Source organism: Zalophus californianus, chromosome X, assembly GCF_009762305.2.
Source record: "Zalophus californianus isolate mZalCal1 chromosome X, mZalCal1.pri.v2, whole genome shotgun sequence".
NCBI lineage: Eukaryota > Metazoa > Chordata > Mammalia > Carnivora > Otariidae > Zalophus > Zalophus californianus.
This window is the reverse complement of record NC_045612.1, coordinates 106,008,641-106,034,365: the sequence shown is the minus strand read 5'-3', so window position 1 is coordinate 106,034,365 and position 25,725 is coordinate 106,008,641. Positions and strand designations below refer to the sequence as shown.

At 38.1% G+C, this 25,725-nt stretch overlaps 1 protein-coding gene across 2 annotated transcripts; it reads left to right on the top strand.

Moving 5' to 3' along the window:
- Positions 1–3,084: 3,084 nt before the first annotated feature.
- Positions 3,085–5,425, top strand: LOC113930986 (melanoma-associated antigen B10-like). Of its 2 annotated transcripts, none has more exons than XM_027608682.1 (2): positions 3,085–3,190; positions 3,871–5,425. In XM_027608682.1, exon 2 carries the CDS (start codon positions 3,932–3,934, stop codon positions 4,973–4,975), a length of 1,044 nt encoding a protein of 347 aa, XP_027464483.1. In that variant the 5' UTR covers positions 3,085–3,190; positions 3,871–3,931; the 3' UTR covers positions 4,976–5,425. The 2 variants fall into 2 exon arrangements, with proteins under 2 accessions (XP_027464483.1, XP_027464482.1); XM_027608681.1 differs by having other exon boundaries at positions 3,098–3,203.
- The last annotated feature ends 20,300 nt before the right edge of the window (positions 5,426–25,725 follow it).

The following is a 25,725-nucleotide window of genomic DNA, read 5'->3' as shown; positions in this document are numbered from 1 at the left end:
AAAGAAAACATACCATGTTTTTAAATTTTAAAGTCCAAGTTAAATGGACTGGTTCCTGGAGAAAGATAACGACTAAATTGTTCCAAATAGAAATAGAGAACTTCAGTCAAATAATACAAACTGAAACTCTAGTCTACGTTCTAGCCCCCCTCAAAATATTCTAAGACCAGTCAGATTTGGAATCTAGTTGCACCAAATGGTCAGGAAAGAACTAATGGCCACCTTACATAAACTTTTCCAAATCATACAAAAAGACAGAAAATTACTGAACTCATTTTAACAGGTGTGCTGACCTTGATACAAAGACCAGAAAAGGACATCCAAAGAAAAAAATCACTTTAGCCAAGCTCAGTCATGTAGAGGCATCTATACGAAATAAATTTATAGCATATCCAATATAGTAGTGAATAAACAGGCTGAGTTCAAGAAATGCAAAGATATTAAAATATTAGAAAAAAACTGCCAATTGGAATTTCTCTACATTAATAGATTAGAGGGCAAAATGTATTTGATCATGTCTAAGGGTGGATAAAAAGCCTTTGAAAAAATGTTTACCACCAATTCATGTAAAAAGTTTTAGCAAAATAGCATTTGAAGAGAATTTCTATTTCCTAAAATCTACAGCAAACTATATATATAAATGTGAAATGTTAGAAGCATTCCCATCAAAGACAGGACAAAGATGCAGATGTTATGATACTGTATCTATTGTTTAAAGGTGGACTGAAATACATAACAAGAGGAATAAGAGTAGCAAAATAAATAAGAAAAAGGAATATTGAAATGATTGAGATAATAAATGGTGACACTATGATCCTTAATTAGAAAATCCAAAGGAACCAGTGCACAAAATATTCAAATGAATAAGATGCTCCAAAGCAGTTATATAAAAGATTACCAAAATTGGGCACCTAGCCACACAAAATCAATAATTAATTAAGATAATTAATAGAAAATATCCCCAAAACAACAGCAGCAATATCCAAAATTTACCTAAAAAGAAATCTAACAAAAATGTACACAATATTTTTGGAAACAACTATAAGTACATACTGATATACTTAGAGAAAAAGTCCCAAATAAACAGTAGAACACACTATGTTTATTCACGGGAAAAAGAATATGGTAAAGATGTCAATTCTCCTTAAATTATTTACAGATTTAAATATGGACTGCTATGGACTGAATTGTGCCATTTCCCCCAACCTCCAATTCATATGTTGAAGCCTTAATCCCTGATGTGACTGTATTTGGAGATATTTTAGGAAGGTTAGTAAGGTTAAATAAGGTCATAAAGGTGAGTTCCTAATCTAATAGGGCTGATATTCTTGTAAGAAGAGGAAGAGACACCAGTGATCATTCTCTCTCTGTGCATTTTGAGGAAAGTCCATGTGAGGACATAGCAAGAAGGTGCCCAAATGTAAAACTAGGAAGAGAGCTTTCACCAGAAATTGAATCTGCCCTCACTCTATCTAGAACTACTTGCCTTTAGAACTTTGAGAAAATAAATTTTTTAAAGATTTTATTTATTTATTTGACATACAGAGAGAGTGAGTGAGAGGGAGAGGACAAGCAGGGGGAGTGGCAGAGGGAGAGGGAGAAGGGGAAGCAGGCTCCCCACTGAGCAGGGAGCCCGATGCGGGGCTCCATCCCAGGACCATGGGATCACGACCTGAGCTGAAGGCAGACGCTTAACCAACTAAGCCACCCAGGCACCCCAAGAAAATAAATTTTTGTTGTTAAGGCACCCAGTCTATGGTAATTCATTATGGCAGCTTGAGCATGCTAAGACACTGCCTCACATACAGCTTCCAAGATGATACCAGACTCAGGCTGCTGTTTCCTAAAATCAACCCTAGAGAAACTATAAAAGGGAGAATGAAAGAATAGTCTTAGCAACAGCAAAACAACATAGATGAGAAATTCCTGAGAGAGACTAAGTCTGTGTTGAACTAGAAACTGTATGTGGGCAGGCCCTGAAGTTGGAACTAGTCTGTAGCCACAAGACAGAATTGGTCAGAGGAAAGGTTTTAAGGTGACCCTTTGATTCTTCCAGGGTGCCCTGGGATAATGAATTTCTACTGCTTTAGTGAAGGGAGTTAAGGCTGTTCTTCCGAGGCTGAATGGCCAGGACCATGGGGTTAATATCAGGACAGCATCAACATTTGGGGTTGTTTGAAACAGTATGAGTCCAAAGGCTGTGCAGTAACCACTTGAAACCTCTTTAAAGGGTAAGGACTGACCTTTTAAAAAAATAATATTATAATCAAATATAAGTAATAGAAAGAATGAATCACACTTAACAAGGGTAGGTATTATTTCATGAAAAAAATACATACATATGCACACTTGTTAAAGATGTAAATATATTTCTTATTATGAATGAGGGTCAAAAATAAAAGTTACTGGACTGGACTGAGCAATGTTAGATAACATGGAAAGAACTGAGTCTCAAAAATCATGCAGCTCAGTCTCTTCCTTGGAAAACAGATCTTTTAGAGTAGGTTCCCAAGTCTAAGTCTGATTGGCAAACAAACACTATGAGCCAGTGTATTTTTCCTCTTACAGCATACCACCCATCCTAGGACGCTGCCTTACGCTGTAAACTTCCCCATCTCATATCTAGCCTGGGACTCATCAATTTTCTGCCAGGTTTGCAGGAGGGAAACAGCTTAGAGCTTTCAGAAATTTGGTATTCCCCAGGGAGCCTTTAAAGAACCAGCCAAGAGTTAGGACTCCCTGCCTCCACCCTGAGGACAGAAAGGACAACACACCCCAAGAACAGAGAAACCCGCACACAGCCCCACCCCTGCTTTCACTGCTGGGAAGCACAAAGCAGAGCTGTCAGCACGAGGTACTGACTGACTTCCACCTCCAGGGTCTCACGTCTGAGGAGGGCAGCCTCAGGTCTGCAGAAGAGAGAAATAATGCTGAGAGTCAAGGTGAGGATCCTTACTTAGAACTGTGGGAACATGACCCCCCAGAACATGCCCCCCGCAAAGGAAACCACGGAATTCTGCCCCGATCGGTCCCCGTGCTAAGAGGCCCGAGGCCTGGCTGTTAGGCCCAACGCCCTCTCAATTCCGTCTGAGGGCATCAGAGAATGAAGACTTTGATCTGAGGCTGGTGGACTCAGATCAACAAAGTGAAACATCCCAGGCTTTATTCGGAGTCATGGAGAGGACCCTGAGTGAGGACTGAGGGTATTCTCAACCCCGCACAACTCCCTACCCCTGCAGTCTACCCTGGGAGGCCCCGGGCAGGGCTGTCAAACTCTGGGAGGTGGGGGTCTTGGTCTAACCGGAGCGGGCACAGGAGTGAGCACTGAAACCCTAATCATCCAGGACCATGGGGATCCCATAAATCCTGCTCCTATGGTCAGCTCTGGAAGGCTGCTGCAGAAGTGGCCAACTAAGGCTCTTCCTCATTTGCTATGCAAGAACCTCAGGGTGGTAAAGTCATTGGTGTAAGGAGTTTAGCTTCGGAGCTCCGGGGCCGGGGGCCGGGGGTGGAGGGGTGGCCGGGGGTGGAGGGGTGGGCGGGGGCGGGCCTTGCCAACAGTTGACAGGCTGATGGTAAATGTGAACTGAGAGAATTCTCCACCTCAGAACAGAGGGAACCACACAGACCTGGTAACTTGCCCGGCCTTGCTCTCAGCCCCAAGTTGACACAGACAGGGCTGGAAGCTGGAGCCTAAGGCACACTCTAACTTCTTCTGCAAGGTGCTCAGGGGACAGACTGATTAAAAAGAAGCCCTGTGGGGTCCTAGAGCAGTGTTCTCATGGAAGCCCGTAAAAGCGGCTCTGGTTAAAGACAAGGTGGAATGTCCCTGCTGAAGGTGCACACACTATCTCATTCTCCCTCCTCCAGGTGCCCTCATTGCCTGCCCTCCTGCCCCCACTACTGCCTACTGTCTCTAACCAGTGTCACCATGCCTCGGGGGCAGAAGAGCAAGCTTCGTGCCCGTGAGAAACGCCGTCAGGCCCGGAGTGAGGCTCAGGGTGTCCGGGATGCTCAGGCCACTACAGCAGCTGAAGAACAGCCCCCTTCTCCCCCCCTTCCTCTTTTTGGTGGTAATGCCCAGAGCTCCTCAGCTGCTGGGTCAGATAGAAAATCCCAGAGGTCCTGTAGAGCCCCATCCACTACCACTACTTCTGCAGGGGTTTCACACACAAGATCTGATGAAGGTGCCAAGAGCCAAGATGAGGAAAGACCAAGCACCTCTCAGGCACAGCCCAGCACTGATCATTACCGCAGAACCCCTCTAGATGACAAGGCAATTCTATTGGTGCAATTCCTGCTGCGCAAGTATAACATGAGGGAGCCCATAACAAAGGAAGACATGATGAAGTATGTCATCAAAAAGCACAAGGAGCACTTCCATGAGATCCTGAGGAAAGCCTCTGAGCTAATGGTGCTGGCCTTTGGCATTGATCTGAAGGAAGTCGACCCTACCAGGCACTGCTATGCCCTTGTCAGCAAATTTCAGCGCACCTCTGATGACATGCTGAGAGGTGAAGAAATCATGCCCAAGACAGGCCTCTTGATGACTATCCTCTGTGTGATATTCATGAAGGGCAACCGTGCCACTGAAGAGGATATCTGGGAAGTACTTAATGTGATGGGGATATATGCTGAAAGGAAGCACTTCATCTATGGGGATCCCAAGAAGCTCATCACCCAAGATTTGGTGCAGGAAAGGTACTTGCAGTACCAGCAGGTGGCCAACAGTGATCCTCCACGCTATGAGTTCCTGTGGGGTCCGAGAGCCCACGCTGAGACCAGCAAGATGAAAGTCCTTCAGTTCTTGGCCAAGATCCACAATACGGTCCCCAGTGCCTTCCCATCCTGGTATGAAGAGGCTTTGCAAGATGAGGAAGAGCGAGCCCGAGCCAGATTTGCAGCTCTGCTTCGTACTGGTGCCCTGGCCAACGTGCACGCCAGGGCCAATTTTGGCAGCTTCTCCCACCTGTAGTGAAACCTGAAGCACTTTCCTCACTTTGTGTTTGAAATAGTGTGAGGCCTTAGGTGGTGCTAGAGGGAACATAGTGCATATCATATGTTCTACATGAATAACTTATAAATTTATCTTTTGTTGTTCAAAGTTTTCAAATGTTTCTTTTTAAAAAAGTTTAATTAGCTTCACAATGTAAGTGTATGAATATCAGTTACATATTTAATGCTATTTATGAGATTTAAGAGTAAGAGTTGTGCTATTTTATCAAACAAACTGGGTAACTTTCCATCTTATTTGGTGCTCTGGAACAAGAAAACATAGCATTGGAATAGCTATTTCCTTAGAAATGTGAAAGAAGTTAGCAACAAAATGCTGGGATCAAAAAATAGAGAAAAAAAGTAAAAGATAGTCAATTTTTGGTTTTTCCTTATTCCTTGTCTTCTGCTGTTCTGTAAAATAAAAGTTATATACCTGAACTTGCTTCATTTATTCAAGAATGTAGGAGAAAATAAATCATAAGTTGCTTACTGGCCCTTTTTTTTTATTATTCCTCAAACATTAATTGAGCATATTGTTTGGAAGGCTCCACGGTAGTATGGGGTATGGTAAGAAAAAGACCGAGGCACCACCCAAAAAAGGAAGATAGTGAGATTTACTCTAAGACAAAAAAAAAAAAAAAAAAGAGTGAAAAGAAGGATTAGGTGGGAGAGGAGGTAGAGGTCCAGATGAAGGCAGTCAAGTGTAAATGTCCTGAGGCAAGGCAATTTGGGGCCCTGGAAAACTTCAAATCCTTCTATGGGAGGTAACTTTAAGTTAAGATGGGTGGTGGGTCACAGGAGGGTATGAGGGTGGTGAACAAGGGCCAGACCCTTGGGTGGTGCATCACAGAGTTGAGAAACTAAGCCTCAGTGGAGAACTGCTTTTAGCAGCCACTTTGGGATCATGGATAAACCAGATGTTAATCTTTACCTGGGGAGGGATTGCAGGTGCCCCGTGCTCTCGTCCCAATGCAAATGAACGGAGGGGAAACAAACTAGGTATTTTATCCATATTATCACCACAGAGTTTCTGATAAATAAGGGTAATACTTCCTTGAGGCTAGATGCCAAAAAACTATTGTGCTTCACTCTTTGCTGTGGGCTGGGAGAAACAGAGCCTGCTCCATCCAAAGGGCATTTAACGAGCTTATCTTGGGTAAAATTTAGCAAATACAAGGGAGGGTTTGATTTTGGTAGGGGTTAAATGAATGAAAATAGGGGTGATTTGTATCAAAGGGCGACTGGGAAGGAGGGAAGGAGTTGGTTCTTGACACACATTTTAGGAGCTTTGAGTTGCATCCAGATGGGGAAGTTTCCCCAACATCCAAATTAAATAATACATGCTCTAAGTGGGATGAGTTACTAAGGTATTTTTTCTTGATAAGCACAATTTTTGGCTGACTTGGTGTACAGTATCCTACAGCACTGGATATTGTCAGACATCTCCTAGACTAAAACAACACAACAAAATAAAAACCAAAAATTTCAATGGAAGTTTGTTAGTATCTGGGGTCAAAAATGTCATAGCAATAATTGCCATTCTTTAAAGTTTCAATGCACACTACTCACTGTGCCATGTGCTTCACATACATTGTACACATTCCAACAGTCCTAGAAGACAGGGCTTGGTAATGTGTTGAGTTCACACAATGAATGACGGGGCTGGGACTGAAGCTATGGTCTTATTCCAATGGCCCACACTGTTTCACTCCTCACAGCCCGAGGCCAACCTCGTGTCTCTTAATTCCTTTCTCTTCTCACTATTCCATGATGGCTCTCAGGCAATGAAAGAAGGACCCTGTGGCTGAAGTACTAAAAGCAGGCCTAAAGAAGGAAGGTGCAAATGAAAATCAAGGACAAGTTGGGGATTGTCCATGGGGTTCATTTTCCTAGGATCCTCCCGCCCCTCGCCCCAGGGTCCCTTGAGAGCTGGCGCTGCCCTGGTCCCAGCACTTGTGTGCAGTCCTGGCACTTCCCTGCATGATAGCTCCCTCCCCTGGGACCTTCCCAGTAGCCCTCATGACCAAACTGGGACCTGGCCCGTTGGCCAGCTCTCCTGTGTGTCCTGCTCTGGAGGCTGCCCCTGCTCCTGGTGGCACACAGAGCCACTATCCCCCGCCCTCCCCTGACTTAGAGCATTGCAACTCTCAGCAGCTCTCATCCCTCCCCCTGGCCCCCCTCTGACAGCAATTGCCCTTCTGTGTAATTCTGACAGTGAGGTTTAGACACCTCCTCACCTCCCCTAGGTGCCTCCATAACATTCTCAAAGTATTTTCAAATCTGCTGGTGACTAGAGTCTGATTTGGCACAGAACCTAGTGTTTCTTGGGATATAACACTGAAGTTAGACAGGAGATTTTAGAAACCACCCTGATATTTGCAGTAGAGTTTTAATGGGCTGAATTATTTGAATTGGTCACTGACCACATTCAACAATAAGTGACTTTACCTTGTTGGTCAAAACCCAAGCTTCCTCCATTAAGTAGTAGATGAGAAAAAGTTCATGGAAATCACTTTGTAAGCAAACATGTACATAGACAGAATTCCTAAAAACCCAGGAGTCTTTCTAGTAGGTGGAAAATGGTTCCATGGCAGTTGGGCTATACTCGATAAGAAAAGAAAAGTCAACATTCTTCCACTTACTCTTGTCTCTGTATTCTCCTCTTAGGAAAATTTTGGCTTTAGGTAATAGTGCAATACTCCTATTGCCCCCAAATTCTAACTATATGGATAAATAACAATTCCTCTTCCTTACTACATCCCTCCAAAATTCATCCCTCTTTTCAGAAGTAACCACAATTAAAAATCCGTGTGTTATTTTAAAATTTATTCTAGACTTTTCCTTGTATAGATGTGCTATAAAATACACTGTGAATTTTAAACATACATGATACATAATAACATAATAATACATAATAATATATACATAATACATAATATATAATAACATAATATACATAATAACAGTGTATATATTGTTTTGCCTCTTGCCCTTGTCACTGATGAAAATGAATGCAGGATCTTTCCATGAGATCAGATATAGGTCCACCTCACTCTTTTAACTTCCTCTAAGTATTCTAAACCGCATATGTGCCATATTTAACTTAACCATTTTACTCCTGATGGACACATAAATTGTTTCCCATATATTGCTATGATTACTAGAAGTGATATTAAAGTCACTGAGCATTAATTCTTGGGCAAATATACATGCTTTCTTAAAGGAAAGACACAGCACAGTGTAAACTGGATTGAAGTGGGAAAATGTGATGATTATTAATTTTTATAAATATTGCTGAAATTCTGTTCTAATAAAGCTGTTTCTTTCTAATAAAGAAAATGATTCATTTTCTTACCTTTAATGCATGTAAATAATTTATACTCTCAGGCATTTATTTTATCAACTTTTTAAATTTTGGTCAAACTTTTTGGTAAAAATATATTGTCTCACAGTTATTTTAACTTCCCCGTTTTCTAAGTAGGTTGAGCAGGAAATTAACTTAATCTCTCATCCATAGAAAGCAGGATTTCTTCAGTGATGCCTTGAGGCCCAGAATTCCTTTGGGCATGCTTTAAAATTTTGAAATATCAATAAGCTTTTTCCCTTTACTTTGAGGAAGAAGGATTTGATCAGAATGATCAGGTGGCAGGGAATGGGTCCAGACAGAACACCCTCATCTAGTGAGGAACATCAGGAGGACTTGGGGAGAGTGCAATGACCAGAGTACATGAAAGGGACCATGAAGTCCAGAGAGCACAGATCCTTGAAGACAAGGATTCCATGATATAATCTGTATCTAAATTGTTATACAGTTGTTGTAAATATTTTAGACATAGGACCACTTATTCCAATTTAAGCCTTTCCCAGAAATCCGTTCCATGTTTTGAAGGCAGAAAAATGTGTGTGAAAAGGGGGCTGTAAGCCCACTTCCCACCCACCTAGCACCCCTTCATCCCTCTCAGGGCTCTGAAACTCAAATAACTCTGGGGATCACTAAGTACTGATAGGAAATCTGGGTGCTAGAAAACCCTTCTATGATTCTTTTGGGTCCTGCTTGTAAACTTTTTTAGTTAGGACCAAAGTAGCATTTAGCATTTGCCTCACTGCTGAGGCAAAACACTTCTGAGTACTCTATTGATGGCCTATGAATTCTGGGGTTTCCCACTCTGACTGCTGGGAACAGGAAATACTGCGAGTCCTGTGTGAGCTCTGGAACTTATGTGGCTCTCATCTCCCTGGTACTTTGTACTGTGGATTCTAGACGCTTTGGCCTCCCCTAATTCCAAACTCCACCTCTTCAACTCAGGGAAGTGGCAAGCTCTCCCTGAGTTTCCACAGCTTGCACTAAGGCCTGGAAATTCTCTTAAGGTGGTAAGCTGGGGCAATCATAGGGCTCATTTCTTGTGTTTCTCAGTGATCATTCTTCATTTTCATCTCTTTTGTTTTTGTTGTTCTTATTGTTGTTTCTGGCAGGAGGGTAAATAAAGTCCTTGCTACTATTTGTGACTGGAAGCAAATGTGACCCTTCAAAAATTTCATGTAAGTGGAACCATACAGTATGTTCTCTTTTGCATCTGACTCTTTTTACTTAGCATGTTTCTGAGTTTTGTCCATGCTGTAGCATGTAAAAGAGGCTTTTTTCTTTCCTTGTAAGTAATATTTCCTTATTGAGTAGCATAAGTGTAAGTATTCCACAATTTGTACGCAGATTTATGAAGAGAGAGTCATTTGGGTTGTTTTCAGTTTCATAATGGAATAGATATACTATGAACATTCATACACAAGTATTTTTTTGTAGATATGTTCACATTTCTCTTGGGTAAATTTTTAGAAGTAGAATTTCTGGGCCATAAGGGAATTGTATGTTTAATTTTTATGAAAGACTACTAGAACAATTTCCAAAGTGGTTGCAATATTTTGCACTCAAACCAACAACGAACATGTGTTTTTGGGTACCTCACATCCTCACTAACATTTTATGGCATCGATCCTTTTATTTTTAGCCATTCTAGTGGGTAGATGGTCTTTTCTTATTGTGGTTTTAATTTCAATGTTCCTGATGTGCTTCAATACTTTTTCAAGGGCTTATATTGGCCATTTAACTATCTTCCTTTGTTAAGTGCCTATACAAGTTTTTTGCCCATTTTTATTAGTTGTTTTTATTATTGAGTTGTTGAAGTTGTTTACATATTCTGGATATAAGTCCTTTGTCAGATATACATGTTGTCCATAACTTATGTAAGTTGCTGGCTTGCTTATGCATTAATTTTCTTAATGATATCTTTTGTTTAGCAGATTTTTTAATTTTGTTGAATACTTTTTATCATTTTTTTCTTTTATTGTTAGCATTTTCTGAGTTTTGTCTAAACATTCTTCAGCTACTTCCAGCTCATGAAGATATTCTTCTATGTTGTCTTCTAGAAACTTTAAAAAAAAAGTTTTAATTTTAATTCCAGTTAGTTAACATACAGTATTATATTAGTTTCAGGTGTACAATATGGTGATTTAACATTTCCATACATCATCCTGTGCTCATCAGAGTACACTACTTAATCCCCATCATCTATTTAACCCATCCTCCCACCCACCTCCCCTCTGGTAACTATCAGTTTATTCTCTATAATTAACAGTCTGTTTCTTGGTTTGCCTCTGTCTTTTTTTTTCCCCTTTGCTCTTTGTTTTGTTTCTTAAATTACACATATGAGTGAAATCATATGGTATTTGTCTTTCTCTGACTGACTTATTTCATAGAAACTTTAATTTTACCTATAAGTTTTAGGTTTATGATCCAACACAAATTAATTTTTTGTATTGAGTTAGGTAGTGCCATGGTTTGTGTTCACCCAGTTGTTCCAACACCATTTGTTGAAAAAATTTTCATTTCTCCATTAAATTTATTTGCTATTTTGGTTGAACACTAACTGATCATACAAATGTGATTCTAGTTCTGGATTTTCCATTGTTTCACTAATCTATTTGCCTGTCTTTAGGACAATCATAGACTTCCCTACTGGATCTTTATCATACATATTGAAGCCAAACAGTGTAAGTAAACTAACTTTGTTTTCCTTTTTCAAGATTTATTGGCTAACATATTTCCTTTCACTTTCCATATAAATTTTAGAATCAGCTTGTTGATTTTATAAAAATCAGCCTTAATTTTAATAAGAATTATTTTGAATCTATGGAATGATTTTGTTTCTTCTTTTAGTTTCAATTTCTCTGTTGAAATATTTAATTTTCCCTAAATATATTTGTGTTTTCCTTTAAATCCTTCGACACATTTACAATAGGTGTTTTAAAGTCCTGTCTGCTATTTTATTGATCTCTGATTTTTCTCCTGATTACAAGTTACATTTTCCCCATTATGGATCATATTTGCCTGCTTCCTCACATACCTAGTTTTTTATTGTATCTTGGGCATTATGAATGCTAAATTCTGAAGGCCTAGATTTTGTTATTTTCCTTAATAAAAAGTTCAGGCAAGAAGTAAATTCATTTATCCATCATATTGTTCTTTTTGAGGCCTATCTTCAAGTTTTGTTAGAATAGTCTATGGTAGCCATTATTCTTTCTTTTTTTTTTTTTTTTGCTAGTGATTTTTTATTATGTTATGTTAATCACCATACATTACATCATTAATTTTTGATGTAGTGTTCCATGATTCATTGTTTGCGTATAACACCCAGTGCTCCATGCAGAACGTGCCCTCCTTAATACCCATCACCAGGCTAACCCCATTCCCCCACCCCCCTCCCCTCTAGAACCCTCAGTTTGTTTCTCAGAGTCCATAGTCTCTCATGGTTCATCTCCCCCTCCGATTCCCCCCCTTCATTCTTCCCCTCCTGCTATCTTTGTCTTCTTCTTTTTTTTTTTTTAACATATAATGTATTATTTGTTTCAGAGGTACAGGTCTGTGATTCAACAGTCTTACACAATTCACAGTGCTCACCATAGCACATACCCTCCCCAGTGTCTATCACCCAGCCACCCCATCCCTCCCACCCCCCACCACTCCAGCAACCCTCAGTTTGTTTCCTGAGATTAAGAATTCCTCATATCAGTGAGGTCATATGATACATGTCTATGCTGAGTGAAATAAGTCAATCAGAGAAAGACATGTATCATATGGTAGCCATTATTCTTGAATTACATTAGCCCTACTTCTACAGCTTAGACTTGTCTAAGATTACTGAATTACTTTGGGTGTTCAAAGAGGACTCTCCCCTCTGACTATTCAATATTTAAAAGTCTTCCAGCCATGTTTGTCTTCCAATTAGTTGTTCAGCTCACGGTTCTCTAGTATTTTTTAAATTCCCCTGGTAGTTGTTCTTTGCCCAGCCTCACAGAGTCCTGCCCTTCATATGAGCAGCTTAGTGTTCAGTGAAAGACCCAAGGGGACTCTTCTATAGATTTCTGGAGCATTAACCCAGCTCTGTTCTCTCCAACAACTTGCCCTGAAAATTTCAGCAGACTTACTATGCTCAAACCCTGATTACTCTGTCCTCAGTTTAATTAAGCCACTGTGCTCTGTTTTGGCTTATCTTCTTGGCACCACAGTCTAGACATTGCCTCCGAGCAGAAATACAGGGTGATTCAGGGAACCTACCTCACTCATTTTCCTACTTTCAGGAATCATAATTTTGCACTGTTTTCCAGTCACTTTATATATTCTGCCCATTTTAAAAGTTGTTTACAGCAATACAAGTGGAAGTTCTCCTGAATTCTTTTTATAATGGCAATTAAAAAAAAAAAACGTTTCTTTTCAAACTACTTTTAGACTTATAGAAAAGCCACACACATAGTACAGAGAGTTTCAATACATCCCTTACCCAGCCTCCTCCAATGTTAACATCTTAGATAACCATCATACAACTGCCAGAACCAGAATTAGCATTGTCCTAATAGCATTAACTGAATGAACTACCTCATTCAAACTTCATCATTTTTTCTATTACTATCTTTTTAAGGATTCTAATCAGTGTCCCACATTGCCTCTAGTTGTTATTTCTCCCTAGAGTCTTACATTCTGCAACAGTTCCTCAGTCTTTCCTTGTTTTTCATGACACTGACAGCCCCAAAGAATACTGACCAGTTATTTTGCTGAACGTCCATCAGTTTGGGCCTATCTGATATCTTCTCATTATTAGACTAAGGCATTACTTCCTTGGAAAGAGAAATGGTAGAAATGGTGCCATGTCTCTCAGTACAATATATCACAGTATCACATATCACAACTATCTTAGTATCACATATCACAACCTATTTCAGTGTTACTGGTGACACTGACCTTGATCATCTGACCAAGGTGATATCTGATGGACATTTCCACTGTCAAATTACCATAATTTCTCCTGCAGTTAACAAGTATAGTGAGGAGATACTTTATACAAATATGCTCTCTCTACAAACCCACTGATTCTAGCAGCCGTTAGTAGATCAAGTTTGCAATAATCACTACTGTGGTACTTACCTAATAGTGTTTTATTTCCCTTCTTTACACGGTTATTAATGGCAATTCCAATACAAGGAGTAACTGTTATATCTCTCCTATCTATATATTTAATCAAGTATTTATTTATATCCTTACACACTCCTGAATATGCTTTTATTCTTTGGGTTATAACCCAATACTAGCATTATTTATTTTGTTGCTCAAAGCTTTGGCCATTAGGAGCTCCTCCTAATGTTGTATTCTTTCAGTAATTCTCCCCTCCCCATATCTTTTGAGAACTTTCTTTTTTTTTTCTGGTTCCACAAAATGTTCCAAACTCAGCTTGATTTTCCCTGTCCCAGCCCTAAACGATTCTTAGAGACATGGATCCCTGGTTCTTTTTATAGAAGAACGATGCTTAGAAACCAAGATGTTGGCACTAGGTATGCTAAATTCTACTGGAATGCCATTGCTTCCAGGCCCTCTCAGCAGACAGGGCTGGGAAATATTTGTATACTAACCCATGTATACACACATATCTATTTTTATCTGTGTGTATGTGTATATAATGAGTTTATACTGATACCTCAGATTCTAATTCCATACCACAGGAATCATGTTAATTTCCCCACTTTCTTTACTTGTAATTTCTTTCTCCAACAGTAATAAATCTTAGTTTTATTATTTATTACCTATTTACTTATTTGTTCAATTCCAGTATACACATAAATTAGTTTCAGAATGTCTTATCAATACCTCTATGAGAAACACATTTACTGACTATGTAACAGCATTTGTGCATAATTCTTTTGGTATTCGTCTTTTTGCACCCAGTCAAGTAATTGTTTTCTAAAGTTATTTAGGTTAGTTCTTTTCCCCTTATGTTCAGTATGGTCATGTTATTGATTTTACTAGCGTAGTTTCATTTGTTAGTGTTTGTATCCCATGTTGGGTTTCTTCCACATCCTGATTGTTTTGTTTTGTGTTTTTTTTCCTGATTGGTTTCTACTATTTGTTTTTTAATGGCAGCATTTCTTGAATATTTATTTCTATTTATTAATTCTTTACCAAGAGACATTATCATACAAACAGTATGATGTTGAGTAGGTAGCTTTGTAATATCAGCTGGCAGTGATCAGAAGGATGTGCCAAAATATACATATTCCAATATTTAAATGAGAAAAATCTGTGCCTGTCTTGTGCATTCCAGGGGTGCCTTGTTTATTCAAGTGAATGCCTCATATTTATTCACTTTTTTCTACATATTAATTCACATACAACAGCTAAAATGTTTCACTTTGCTGTACATGTCAGGGCTCAACTTGATCATATGCATTGGGTTTAATTCTTGAAAGCAAGGAATTTAATGTCTCCATATGGCCATTAAAACCAGCTGAGGTGCAACTATCTGTCATGATGTTGATGATGGGTCCTTTACTGCTTGTGTCTTTTTTTATTATTGTTGCCAAGTAACTGAGAAACTCATGCAGCATTGCTGAGGATAAGACCTTTCCCTATTAAGAAGAAAAAGATGACAGCCTGCTGTGTGAACAATAGGGAAACTACCCTTATCATTCCCGGCACAAACACTTCATCACTAGGGGTGCATCTTTACAAAAAAAAAAACTCTTTGAAATTTTTCTGTAAAATATTCTGTTCCTGTTCACTGACATAAAATTTTTAGAGCTTTTAAAGAAAAAGATAGTATGTTAACTGGCAGAAAAAATGGAGAAAAAATCCAGAAAATGTATTACACCTCTGTCTTTACCAAATAGTTGGTATCTAAAAACTCCACATTAGGAGAGATAGAAGCGATTATTACTATCACATGACATCTTGGCCTACTTAATTCCAGCAGAATAAGCCTCCTCCCACTATGTTGTAGAGAAGGATAGAGTCTCAAGTCAGATCAAAGGCCAAATTGTGATTATTGTGAAAAGAAGAGAGAGGATTGTATACTCTTTTTTTAGCTATCCATCCTCTCAAGATATAATGTCCCATTTGAAATATTTGTCCTATGCATGTCAAAAAAGTATCAGGTAGTAAAATAGTATCAGCTCAATTCCATGAAAAATAGCCTTAAAAAAATGGAAGCCCATGGAAGCACAGAAACTAAACTCTTTCAAAACATATCTTCTTAGCATACAACAGTGATTCCTCCAAGAATAAAATTACTGACTTTAGCTCTCATCTGACATTTAATCCCATTTTATAAGTAAGAATTTTTCATATAACATGGAAATACAGAAAATTCATGTTTTTAGATTTCTCTTCATGACTTGGACTCTGTTAACAGTTAGAGATAATCTTGCTCTATTGATGAATGAACTTTTTGATGCATATGTTTTACTTTACAGGTTAAGAATAATATAGGAATTTAAGATGTATACCAAAACTGATGTGTTCCTCTTTAAAGCACACATTTACCTTTAAATACTTCTATGTGTTAACAAATATTCACATCTTTATTCATATAGCCTTTCCCAGGAATAGCTAAATTCCTCCCTTCTCTATCCTCTCTAAAAAGGCAGTTAAATACAACATGCTGTTTTATTACCAAATACTTGAACAAATACATGATACAGTATATCCAAAAGTAACCTGAACTATTTGTTGTAGGTGCGATGAATGCAAATTAATTCTCCCTTCCCTCATGGTACTTAAGTGCACATTCTTTTACATAAATCACATATTAATATATACAAGATGAATATCTTTGAAAAGTTCTAACCTTGAATATGAAAAATAAAATAAATCCAGTATTAACACCAGGAACAAAACATATTCAACTCACATGATGAGGCACAGTAGAATGAATGAGCCTATACTCATCTGTGAGCACATTTAATTTCTCCAAGCCAATGTCTCAAACCAATAACTATTTTTTAAAACACTTTATTGTGGTATGATTGACATATAAAAAGCTGTGCATATTTAATGCTTACAACTCGATGAGTTTAGAGATATGTATACACCCATGAAATTATCACGACTTATGCCACAAACCTATCGAACACCTCCAAAAGTTTCCTACCACTCTTTAATTAACTAGTTAATTAATTAATTTGTGATAACACAACTTAAGATCTACCTTCATAGTGTTGTTAACTATGCGCTCTATGCTATGCAGCAGATCTCTAAGATCTATTTTCTAGCTTCTTTAGGCATAAGGTTAGGTTGCTTATTTCAGGTAGGCCTGTATTGCTATATACTTCCTCTTAGGACCACTTTTGCTGCATCCCAAAGGTTTTGAACTGTTGTGTTTTCATTTTCATTTGTTTCCATGTATTTTTTTTAATTGCTTTAATTTCCTGGTTAACCTATTCATTAAGGATGTTCCTTAACCTGTATGTATTTGTGGTCTTTCCAAAAATTTTTTTCCAAATTTTTTCTTGTGTTTGACTTCAAGTTTCATAGCGTTGTCAGAAAATAATGCATAGTACGATCTCACTCTTTTGTACTTGTTGAGGCCGGATTTGTGACCTAGTTTGTGATCTATTCTGGAGAATGGTCCATGTGCAATTTTTTTAAAAGATTTTATTTATTTATTTGAGAGAGAATGAGATAGAGCATGAGAGGGGGGAGGGTCAGAGGAAGAAGCAGACTCCCCACTAAGCAGGGACCCTGATGTGGGACTCGATCCTGGGACTCCAGGATCATGAACTGAGCGGAACGCAGTCACATAACCAACTGAACCACCCCCATGTGCCCCCATGTGCCCTTGAAAGGAATGTGTATTCTGCTGCTTTAGTATAAAATGTTCTGAATATATCTGAATATATCTGTTAAGTCCATCTGGTCCAGTGTGTCATTCAAAGCCATTGTTTTCTTGTTGATTTTCTGTTTAGATGATCTGTCCATTGATGTAAGTGAGGTGTTAAAGTTCCCTACTATTATTGTATTATTATCAATGAGTTCCTTTATGTTTCTTATTAGTTGTTTTAAATATTTGGGTGCTCCCATGTTGGGGGCATAAATATTTACAACTGTTTGATCTTCTTTTGGATAGTCACCTTTATTATTATATAGTGCCCTTCTGCATCTCTTGTTACAGTACTTGGTTTAAAATCTAGTCTGTCTGATGTAAGTATTGCTACTGTGGCTTTCTTTTGGTGTCCACTTGCATGGTAAATGTTTCTCCATCCCTTCACTTTCAATCTGCATGTGTCTTTAGATTTAAAATAAATCTCTTTTAGGCAGCATATAGATGGGTCTTGTTTTTTAATCCATTCTGACACTCTATGTCTTCTGATTGGAGCATTTAGTCCATTTACATTTAGTGCCATTTTATTACTTGTTTGTCTTTGTTTCTGGAGATTTTCTCTGTTCCTTTCCATTCTTTGTTGCTTTTGGTCTTTCTTTCCCACTCAAAGAGCTCCCTTTAATATTTCTTGCAGGGGTGGTTTAGTGGTCATGAACTCCTTTAGCTTTTGTTTGTCTGGGAAACTCTTTATCTCTCCTTTATTATGAATGATAGCATTGCTGGATATAGTATTCTTCACTGCAGATTTTTCCCATTCAGCATGTTGAATATATCATGTAACTCTCTTCTGCCCTGCTCTTTCTGTGGACAGATCTGCTGCTAACCTTATTGGTCATCCCTTGTAAGTTAGGTACTTCTTTTGTCTTGCTGCTTTTAGGATTTTTTTCTTTATCTCTATATTTTGCAATACAAAATAAATGGCAATTAACTACAGTATGTCTTGGTGTTGGCCTGCTTTTGTTGATTTTAATGGGAGTTCTCTGTGCCTCCTGGATTTGGATGTCTGCTTTCTTCCCCAGATTAGGGAAGACTTCAGCTATAATTTTCTCAAATAAACCTTCTGCTCCCCTTTCCCTTTCTTCTTCTGGGACTCCTATGATATGAATATTATTACACTGAATGGAGTCACAGAGTTCCCTAAGTCTAGTTTTGTGGTCCAAGATTTTTCTTTCCCTCTTGTTCAGTTTTATTATTTTCCATAATTCTATCTTCTACATCATTTATTTGTTCCTCTGCTTCATCCATCTTTGTGTTTATTAGATCCAGTTGGTTTTGAATCTTGGTTATTGCATTTTTCATTTTGGCCTGATTCATTTTTAGCTCTTTTGTCCCTAGAGAAGGGGGTTCATGCTTGCTGCTGTCAGGGAAGCCTTCCCAGAAGAGCAAATAATTTCCCCTCATGCATCCTAGGTGTTTCTCAGATCACTGCTTTCATGCTATCTGTGTCTGGATTGCTTGCCTGCCTGGAGGAGCACAGTGTACTTTGGGCTCTATTCCAGCCAGGCCAGCTGAATTGTAAAACTCCAAACTTCAGAAACCTGGTGTGGCAGGGACCTGTGCTGGTCTTCTGGGAGAGGGTCTCACTATGCTTGGACTGATGAATTTTTGACCCAGAAGGGTGGTTGCACCAGAGTACAGAAGTGTGCAATGTGGAACAAAGCAGGCCAAACAATCAGTGTCCAGGTTAGCTGTCCTCAGCAAGTGTCACTGTGCCTATGCTTAGGGGTGGGGGAGGGAAGGGAGGGAAATGTCCGGGCTCTTTTGTCCCTGGAGAGGCAATGCCACCTTTCTGAGATGTGCTCCAAGAAGAGGGAACAGCTTCTCCCAGTGTGTCTTAGGCGATCCTCAGATCATGCCATTTTCCCACAAGCTACCTGCCTGCCCTCTTCACAGGAGGACTGCAGGGCCCGCAGGGATCTATACCAGCCATGCTGGGGACCTCTAAAACTCCAGTCCTTGAGCCTCACTGGTTGCAAAAAATCATGCAAATCAGCCCCTCTTATTTTCCTAGTCAGTGGCTTTGGGGAAGTGTTCTCCTTGTGTGATCCCCTGTGCACTCCTGTCTCTCTCTCTCATCTTCCTTTGCAACCAGGGCTCCCTCCTCTCCACAACACCAGTGACCTGTTTCTGCCCCAAATCATATCTCTGCATCTCCTACCTTCCACAATGTGGTCCTTTCTTTCCCTCTAGCTGTGCAGTTTGTTCTGGCAGGCATCAAATAGATTCCTTGGGTATTCAGAATGATTTGATATTCATCTAGCTGTGTTTGAGGAAAAGGCAAGTCTAGGGTCCTCCTACTACTCTACCATCTTAGCTCCTCCTCTGTATGCCATGAACTTTAAAACAGATTCTCCCTCACTGAAGAATAGGGATATCTGTTAGACCTATTCAAAATTTAGTAAATCATGTGCATTAACACTAATTGTTTTCTTTTCTTAAATTGTATCTTGCTATTGAATAAGTGATAGTCTACTGAAGAGACTGCTGTTACTCAACCTGGGAATACACTATAGTTTATACAATTTTTTATGTATTGATGCATTGTACAGTTTTTCTCCATGGGAAAGGTTCAGTGCCTTTCATTATATTTTTAAAAAGAGTTAGTAATTCCAAGAGAATTGAGACATTTTTCCCTGGTATCTACCATCCTACTGGAATTTTACTGGAATTTTAAGTTAAATTCTAAGACTTATTAATTTTATTTTATTAATGGTCCTGCAAGCACAAGATGATTCATTTGCATGTGGTTAGGACAACTGGCAAAAAGGCAGAATGGATAAATTCAAGTGTAAAGAAACATTTGATTTTGGATATCAAAATGTGAAATGAAAGAGTGAAAATATTTTATTGAGTTAAAATTATTTCCCCCAAATTAATGTCAGATATAATTGTTACATAAGATAATAAATAGATATAGCATATAGGTCATTGTGTGGGGATTTTTAAAATATCTATTAGTATTTGAAATGCTTAAAATTATATATGTGTAAATAGAATTCATATAAGAATGAAGTATACATATAGTAAGGTTAAAAACCAGTATATATGTATATTTATATATGCATATTTATACACACACACACACACACACACACACACACACTTTATACATTGATTTAAAATGTTTTTGGCAGCCACTGGAAGAAAACACAACTTAAACTGTCCTAAAAAATAAAGAATTTTATTTCCCCATATAGCTGGCAGTGAAATTGTAAGTCAGGCTTCAGGATTGGCTTATGCCAATGACTTTTACTTTGTTTTCTTAAAATAATCTTGACATTAGTCAACCCTCTCTTTCTCCTCAGCTTAGTAGCAAGGTAGCTGCAGTTTTGGGCTCCACAACAGCATATAACAATTTGCGTAAGATAAGAAAAAACTCTTGTGTTTCAGCACTCCAAGTGACCTTTGTATCCCCGCTTCCCCCTGCAACTACACATTTATGTCACTTGTTCACTTCTGTCCAGTTTTATATGTGCTAATTAGCTTAAAACAATCAGGCTTTCACACCAACAAGATATGTGGGGTCAGATTCCTCTAAGGTAAATGGAATGAGAGTATTGAATGTTTGATGTAAATCAAGTTTCTGCTAGGATTCAGGGAGAGGGGAATGGATGTTGTGAGCATTTCAACAACACCCACTACAATTGTATAGTGCTTATATTTTAATCAATAGTATTTAACATTTTGGTGGACAAGTATCTATAATAACCTAAGTGATAAAATTATATTTTACATGCTGTTCTATCTTATGGCTATGGTGAATTTCTAAATACATCTCATTTTATTACTATTCCATATCTTTTAAAAATGAAAAATTCACTAAATAAAAAAAAGAAATATTTAATTAGAAATAAAATGGATTCTAAATCTTTCATGAGTGTATTATGTGCAGGGAATTCTTGATGATTTCCTGTATTATGAGAGATAATGTCAAGCTCAATTATTTCAAGTCAGGCTGAATCTTTCTACATTAAAAGTGCTGAGATGAAAGCTCTTCAATTTATGGGTATTTTACCTAGAGCATAGGCCTCAGTCTTTGAAATATTTTAAGTGAAGTTCATTTTTCATTATGCATTAAAGTTCTACAAAGTTTCTCATGTGGGGCTTCTAATTTGGTTTGTCTTTACAAGGTTGGAAAGTTTTAGAAAAAAATGTGTCAGCTGTTCCACTGTTTGTTCTCAAATACATTTCTCTCTTTTTTTCACTTTATACCACATCGGGGGTGACCCCAGGAGAAATATTTCTCCCAGATTCCTGGGTCAGCTGGCTTCAACTGTAGTCTGCTGATGGGAGACATCATCAGAAAGAGGGAGAATAAAGGGTATTTCTCACTCTCTGCCTGCTAATGGGGCATTTTCAACAGTAGCTGCTTCTCTGTGGCTCTAGTTCTTGCAAGAATTGATTCCAACTCCTCCAAGAGACCCTGGATTCCGGGCTTCAGTAACCCCATCTCCTCCCTATATCTCTTCAGCAAAGGCACTGCAGCAGTTTCTGAGATTGCTAATCTCTGAGTTGCCTCATGAACTCCTGTTTTGGTTTTGCAGCAACTCCATCACCTATGTAATCATTCCCAATATTAAATTCCCTCTGTCTTAAATATTCTGAAGGTTTTCTCTTACCACAATGGAATATAACTGGTTCACAATTAAACAGTTTTATTTAATTTACCTGTACTTAACCTGCTGTTAAATGTTCTCTGCTCCTATACTTCCACACTTGAAATTGCTCTGGCAACATTACTAGTGGCAATAAATATCGCTACATCCAATGGGCATATTTTACTGTATACTTCTGCTTTGTTTGACACTGCTGACTATTCACCTTCTTAAACTATTTATTTCCTTTATCTCTTCAGAGCTAATCTTTATTACTTCTACCTCTCTGATCATCTTGCTTTATCTCTTCCATGACTTTCCACCCCTTTGCAAAATTTTTTTTAAAAATGTTATTTCCTCTCATCTTATTTTTATGCTCTACTTGGATAAACCTTCTTAATCTTAGATTTAAAACACCATTTATATGCTGATGGTTCTCAAATCTATTTCTCCATCGCTAAACATGTAATTGAACTTCAGAAGCATATTATCTAGCATTTGCTGGATAATTTCCAAAATTGGACTTATTATCTTCTACTTTCTGGAAACACACACACACACACACACACACACACACACACACAGAGCAAACAAAAACCACAGTAACCCTACTCCTCTTCTATTGCTTACCATAATCCAACTAAACACCAATGACAAAAATGTAGGATTACTGACCACTCTGCCTACAATGAGTCTTGCTTCATGTTATTCATACCCATGTGTGGCCATCTCCTACCTATGTAACCAATAGAATATTGCACAAATGACTATTTGGCTTCAAAGCTAGATCATAAAAAGGTTTGAAGTTTATACCTTCTCCTATTTCTTAGATAACTGGTTGTAGGGAAACCCAGCTGCCATTTCATGGAGATACTCAAGTAACCCTATGGAGATGTTCATTGGCAAGGGAATTAGTTCTCTTGCCACAGCCAGCAAGGAGCAGGACTCCTGCAACAGCAATGTGAGTGAGCTACCTTGAAAACAGATCCTTCAACCACAGTCAGGCCAGCTAACATGCAGCACTAGCTGACATCATGACTGCAATCACATGGGAAGACCTGAGCCTAAATAACCTAGGTAAGCTGTTCCAGAATCCTGACCCACAGAAACTGTGTGAAATAATAAACGTATACTGTTGTTTCTAGTCACTAAGTTTTGGGGTAATTTGCTATGTGGCAATGAACAACCAATACAACCACTCTGTCTCTCTTACTCCTTACTAATCACCAAGTTCTGTCAATATCATTCCTCAAATATTTATGGAATCCACCCTTTCATCTTCATATGCTATTGTTCTAATTGGGTCCTCATCAACTCTGGCTTGGATGCAGTTCTTAAAATGATCTCTTCTTCTAGTTCGGTGATCTTCAGATCCATTTTCCATCCCATTTTCTAAATGATTTATTTAGAAATTAACCATTCCACTTTTATACTTTAAAAACTCCAATGTTTACTCTTCATTAATATAAAAGTAAAGTACTTGCCATGACATACAAAAGTCTTAGATAACCTGAAGTCTTTTATTTTCTTTTCCAGCTTTATTTCTTACTATTTCTCAGAACTCATTTCATACAATAGAAACACTATTTTTAGACCTTGACACCCAGAAACTGTATACCTCTGTGCCATTTCTCCCACATTTCGTCTTCTTACAAAACCTTCTGTGACCTTTTTCCTGACTGAGTCATTACCAACTTTTGAGGCCTAACTCAAGGATCACTTTCTCCAAGTACATTTCCATAACTTTTGGAGGTCCAATTAAGTACACTACTTGTTAACCTACATGACTATTTAAATACCTCTATTATAGTACTTACCATGTCCTAATAAAATTTTTAAACATCTGTTTCCCCACTACTGTGTGTGTGCAGTGGACTTAATGTGTGCATTCCCTTAAAATTCATGTGTTGAAATCCTAACCTCCAAAGTGATGGTATAAAGAGATAGAGCCTATGGTAGACAATGAGGTTATGAGGGTGGAACCCTCATGAATGGGTCTACTGCCGTTATAAAAGAGATCACAGTGAACTCTATAGCTCTTTTTCTAATGTGAAGATAAAATGAGAAGTCAGGATTCTACAACCCGGAAGAGGGCCCTCACCAGAGCCTGACCATGCTGGCACCTCAAACTCAGACTTCCCTTCTCTAGGACTGTGAGAAACAAATGGTTGTTGTTTAATACACTCAGTTTATGGTATTTTTATTAAAGGAGCCCAAACTGACTAAGACACTGTGGAAGAACAAATCGTTGCATGGGTTTTGAATAGAAATCTATTGGTTGAATTCTTTATTTACTTGTAGTTTGCAAGTCTGCAAATGGAACAAATAGACTCAGGGAATTGTGATTTTCTGAATAGCAGAATTTCAGAGATAGAATAAACAGAAATAGAAATAGTGTTGGATCAAATTAATTTTGATCTATCCACACTATCCATAATTTTATATGTTAAGTGATTGTTTACATTTCTATAAGAAATTCTTAATAATGCAACAAACCAGTAATATTTCTGTGGACAGTTACATTTATAAATCTTGCTTCATTTTACTACTTATTAATAAGCAAAAGGAGAAATTCTTAAAACTAAGAAAATAGATTATACATAGTTTGATCTTAAATAGATTTTTATCACACAGTCCTTTCTTCATACTATTCTGAGTTAAATGAACATATTATCGAAAATTTACTTCCTTATCTTTAAGGAGGTATGTAGTAAATTTTCAGCATTTTAAGTCAATATATAACTAATTTCCCATTTCTTTAATTATCAGTTTAAAATAAGCAAAGCTTATAATACTTTATGCCCAAAATGATACACATCTGAATTTCAGGAATTTTGTCATTATTTCTGTACATTCAGTATGTAGAAATTTCCCAGCCTATATTAGACACTCCATAAATACTGTTTGAACAAGAATGAATTGGATCAAAAAGGACAATGATATCACTAATATATTAATATATTAGATATGAGCTAACATGAGTAGATTATCATTCATTTAAGGTTTGAGTTCTGATCGAATTATCTGAAAAAAAATAAACATTAAAGACTAAAATATATTTTAATAAATGGGACACTAACTTAGCTAGATTTGCAACAAATTTTAATAATTTGATCAGGGTCCTAAACATGGTGATTAGTGACATCAATGTCCACCACATGAAAGAAAAAGTGTAACAATTCTATGAAATAGTTTTCTAGGGTGGGGAAAATATATATGTAGGGACAATGAGGCCATTCACTTAGAATGATGTCTAAAATATTAATTAGGATTGTTGGGCGCCTGGGTGGCTCAGTTGGTTAGGCGACTGCCTTCGGCTCAGGTCATGATCCTGGAGTCCCGGGATCGAGTCCCGCATCGGGCTCCCTGCTCAGCAGGGAGTCTGCTTCTCCCTCTGACCCTCTTCCCTCTCGTGCTCTCTCTCTATCTCATACTCTCTCTCAAATAAATAAATAAAATCTATAAAAAAAATAAAATATTAATTAGGATTGTTGATCTGTTTATTTTCTATCATACTTAGTATCTTTCTATAATAAGGACAACATTATAGGTGTAGATGAAAGAGAAATGAGAGAAGCTTCCAACTGAGAGTAACAGTTGGCAAGAATGGAGAAACCACAGATGTCAACAACTATGTCAAAAAAACATTACAATCAGGAGAATTTAGAGAGTAATTTAAACTCTGAAAAAAATTTTTTTTTGTTTTTTTTTTAAAGATTTTATCTAATTATTTGAGAGAGAGAGAATGAAAGATAGCACGAGAGGGAAGAGGGTCAGAGGGAGAAGCAGACCCCTGCTGAGCAGGGAGCCCGATGCGGGACTCGACCCCGGGACTCCAGGATCATGACCTGAGCCGAAGGCAGTCGCCTAACCAACTGAGCCACCCAGGCGCCTAAACTCTGAAAAATTTAATAATGTCAGGGAATAGTATTAATTTC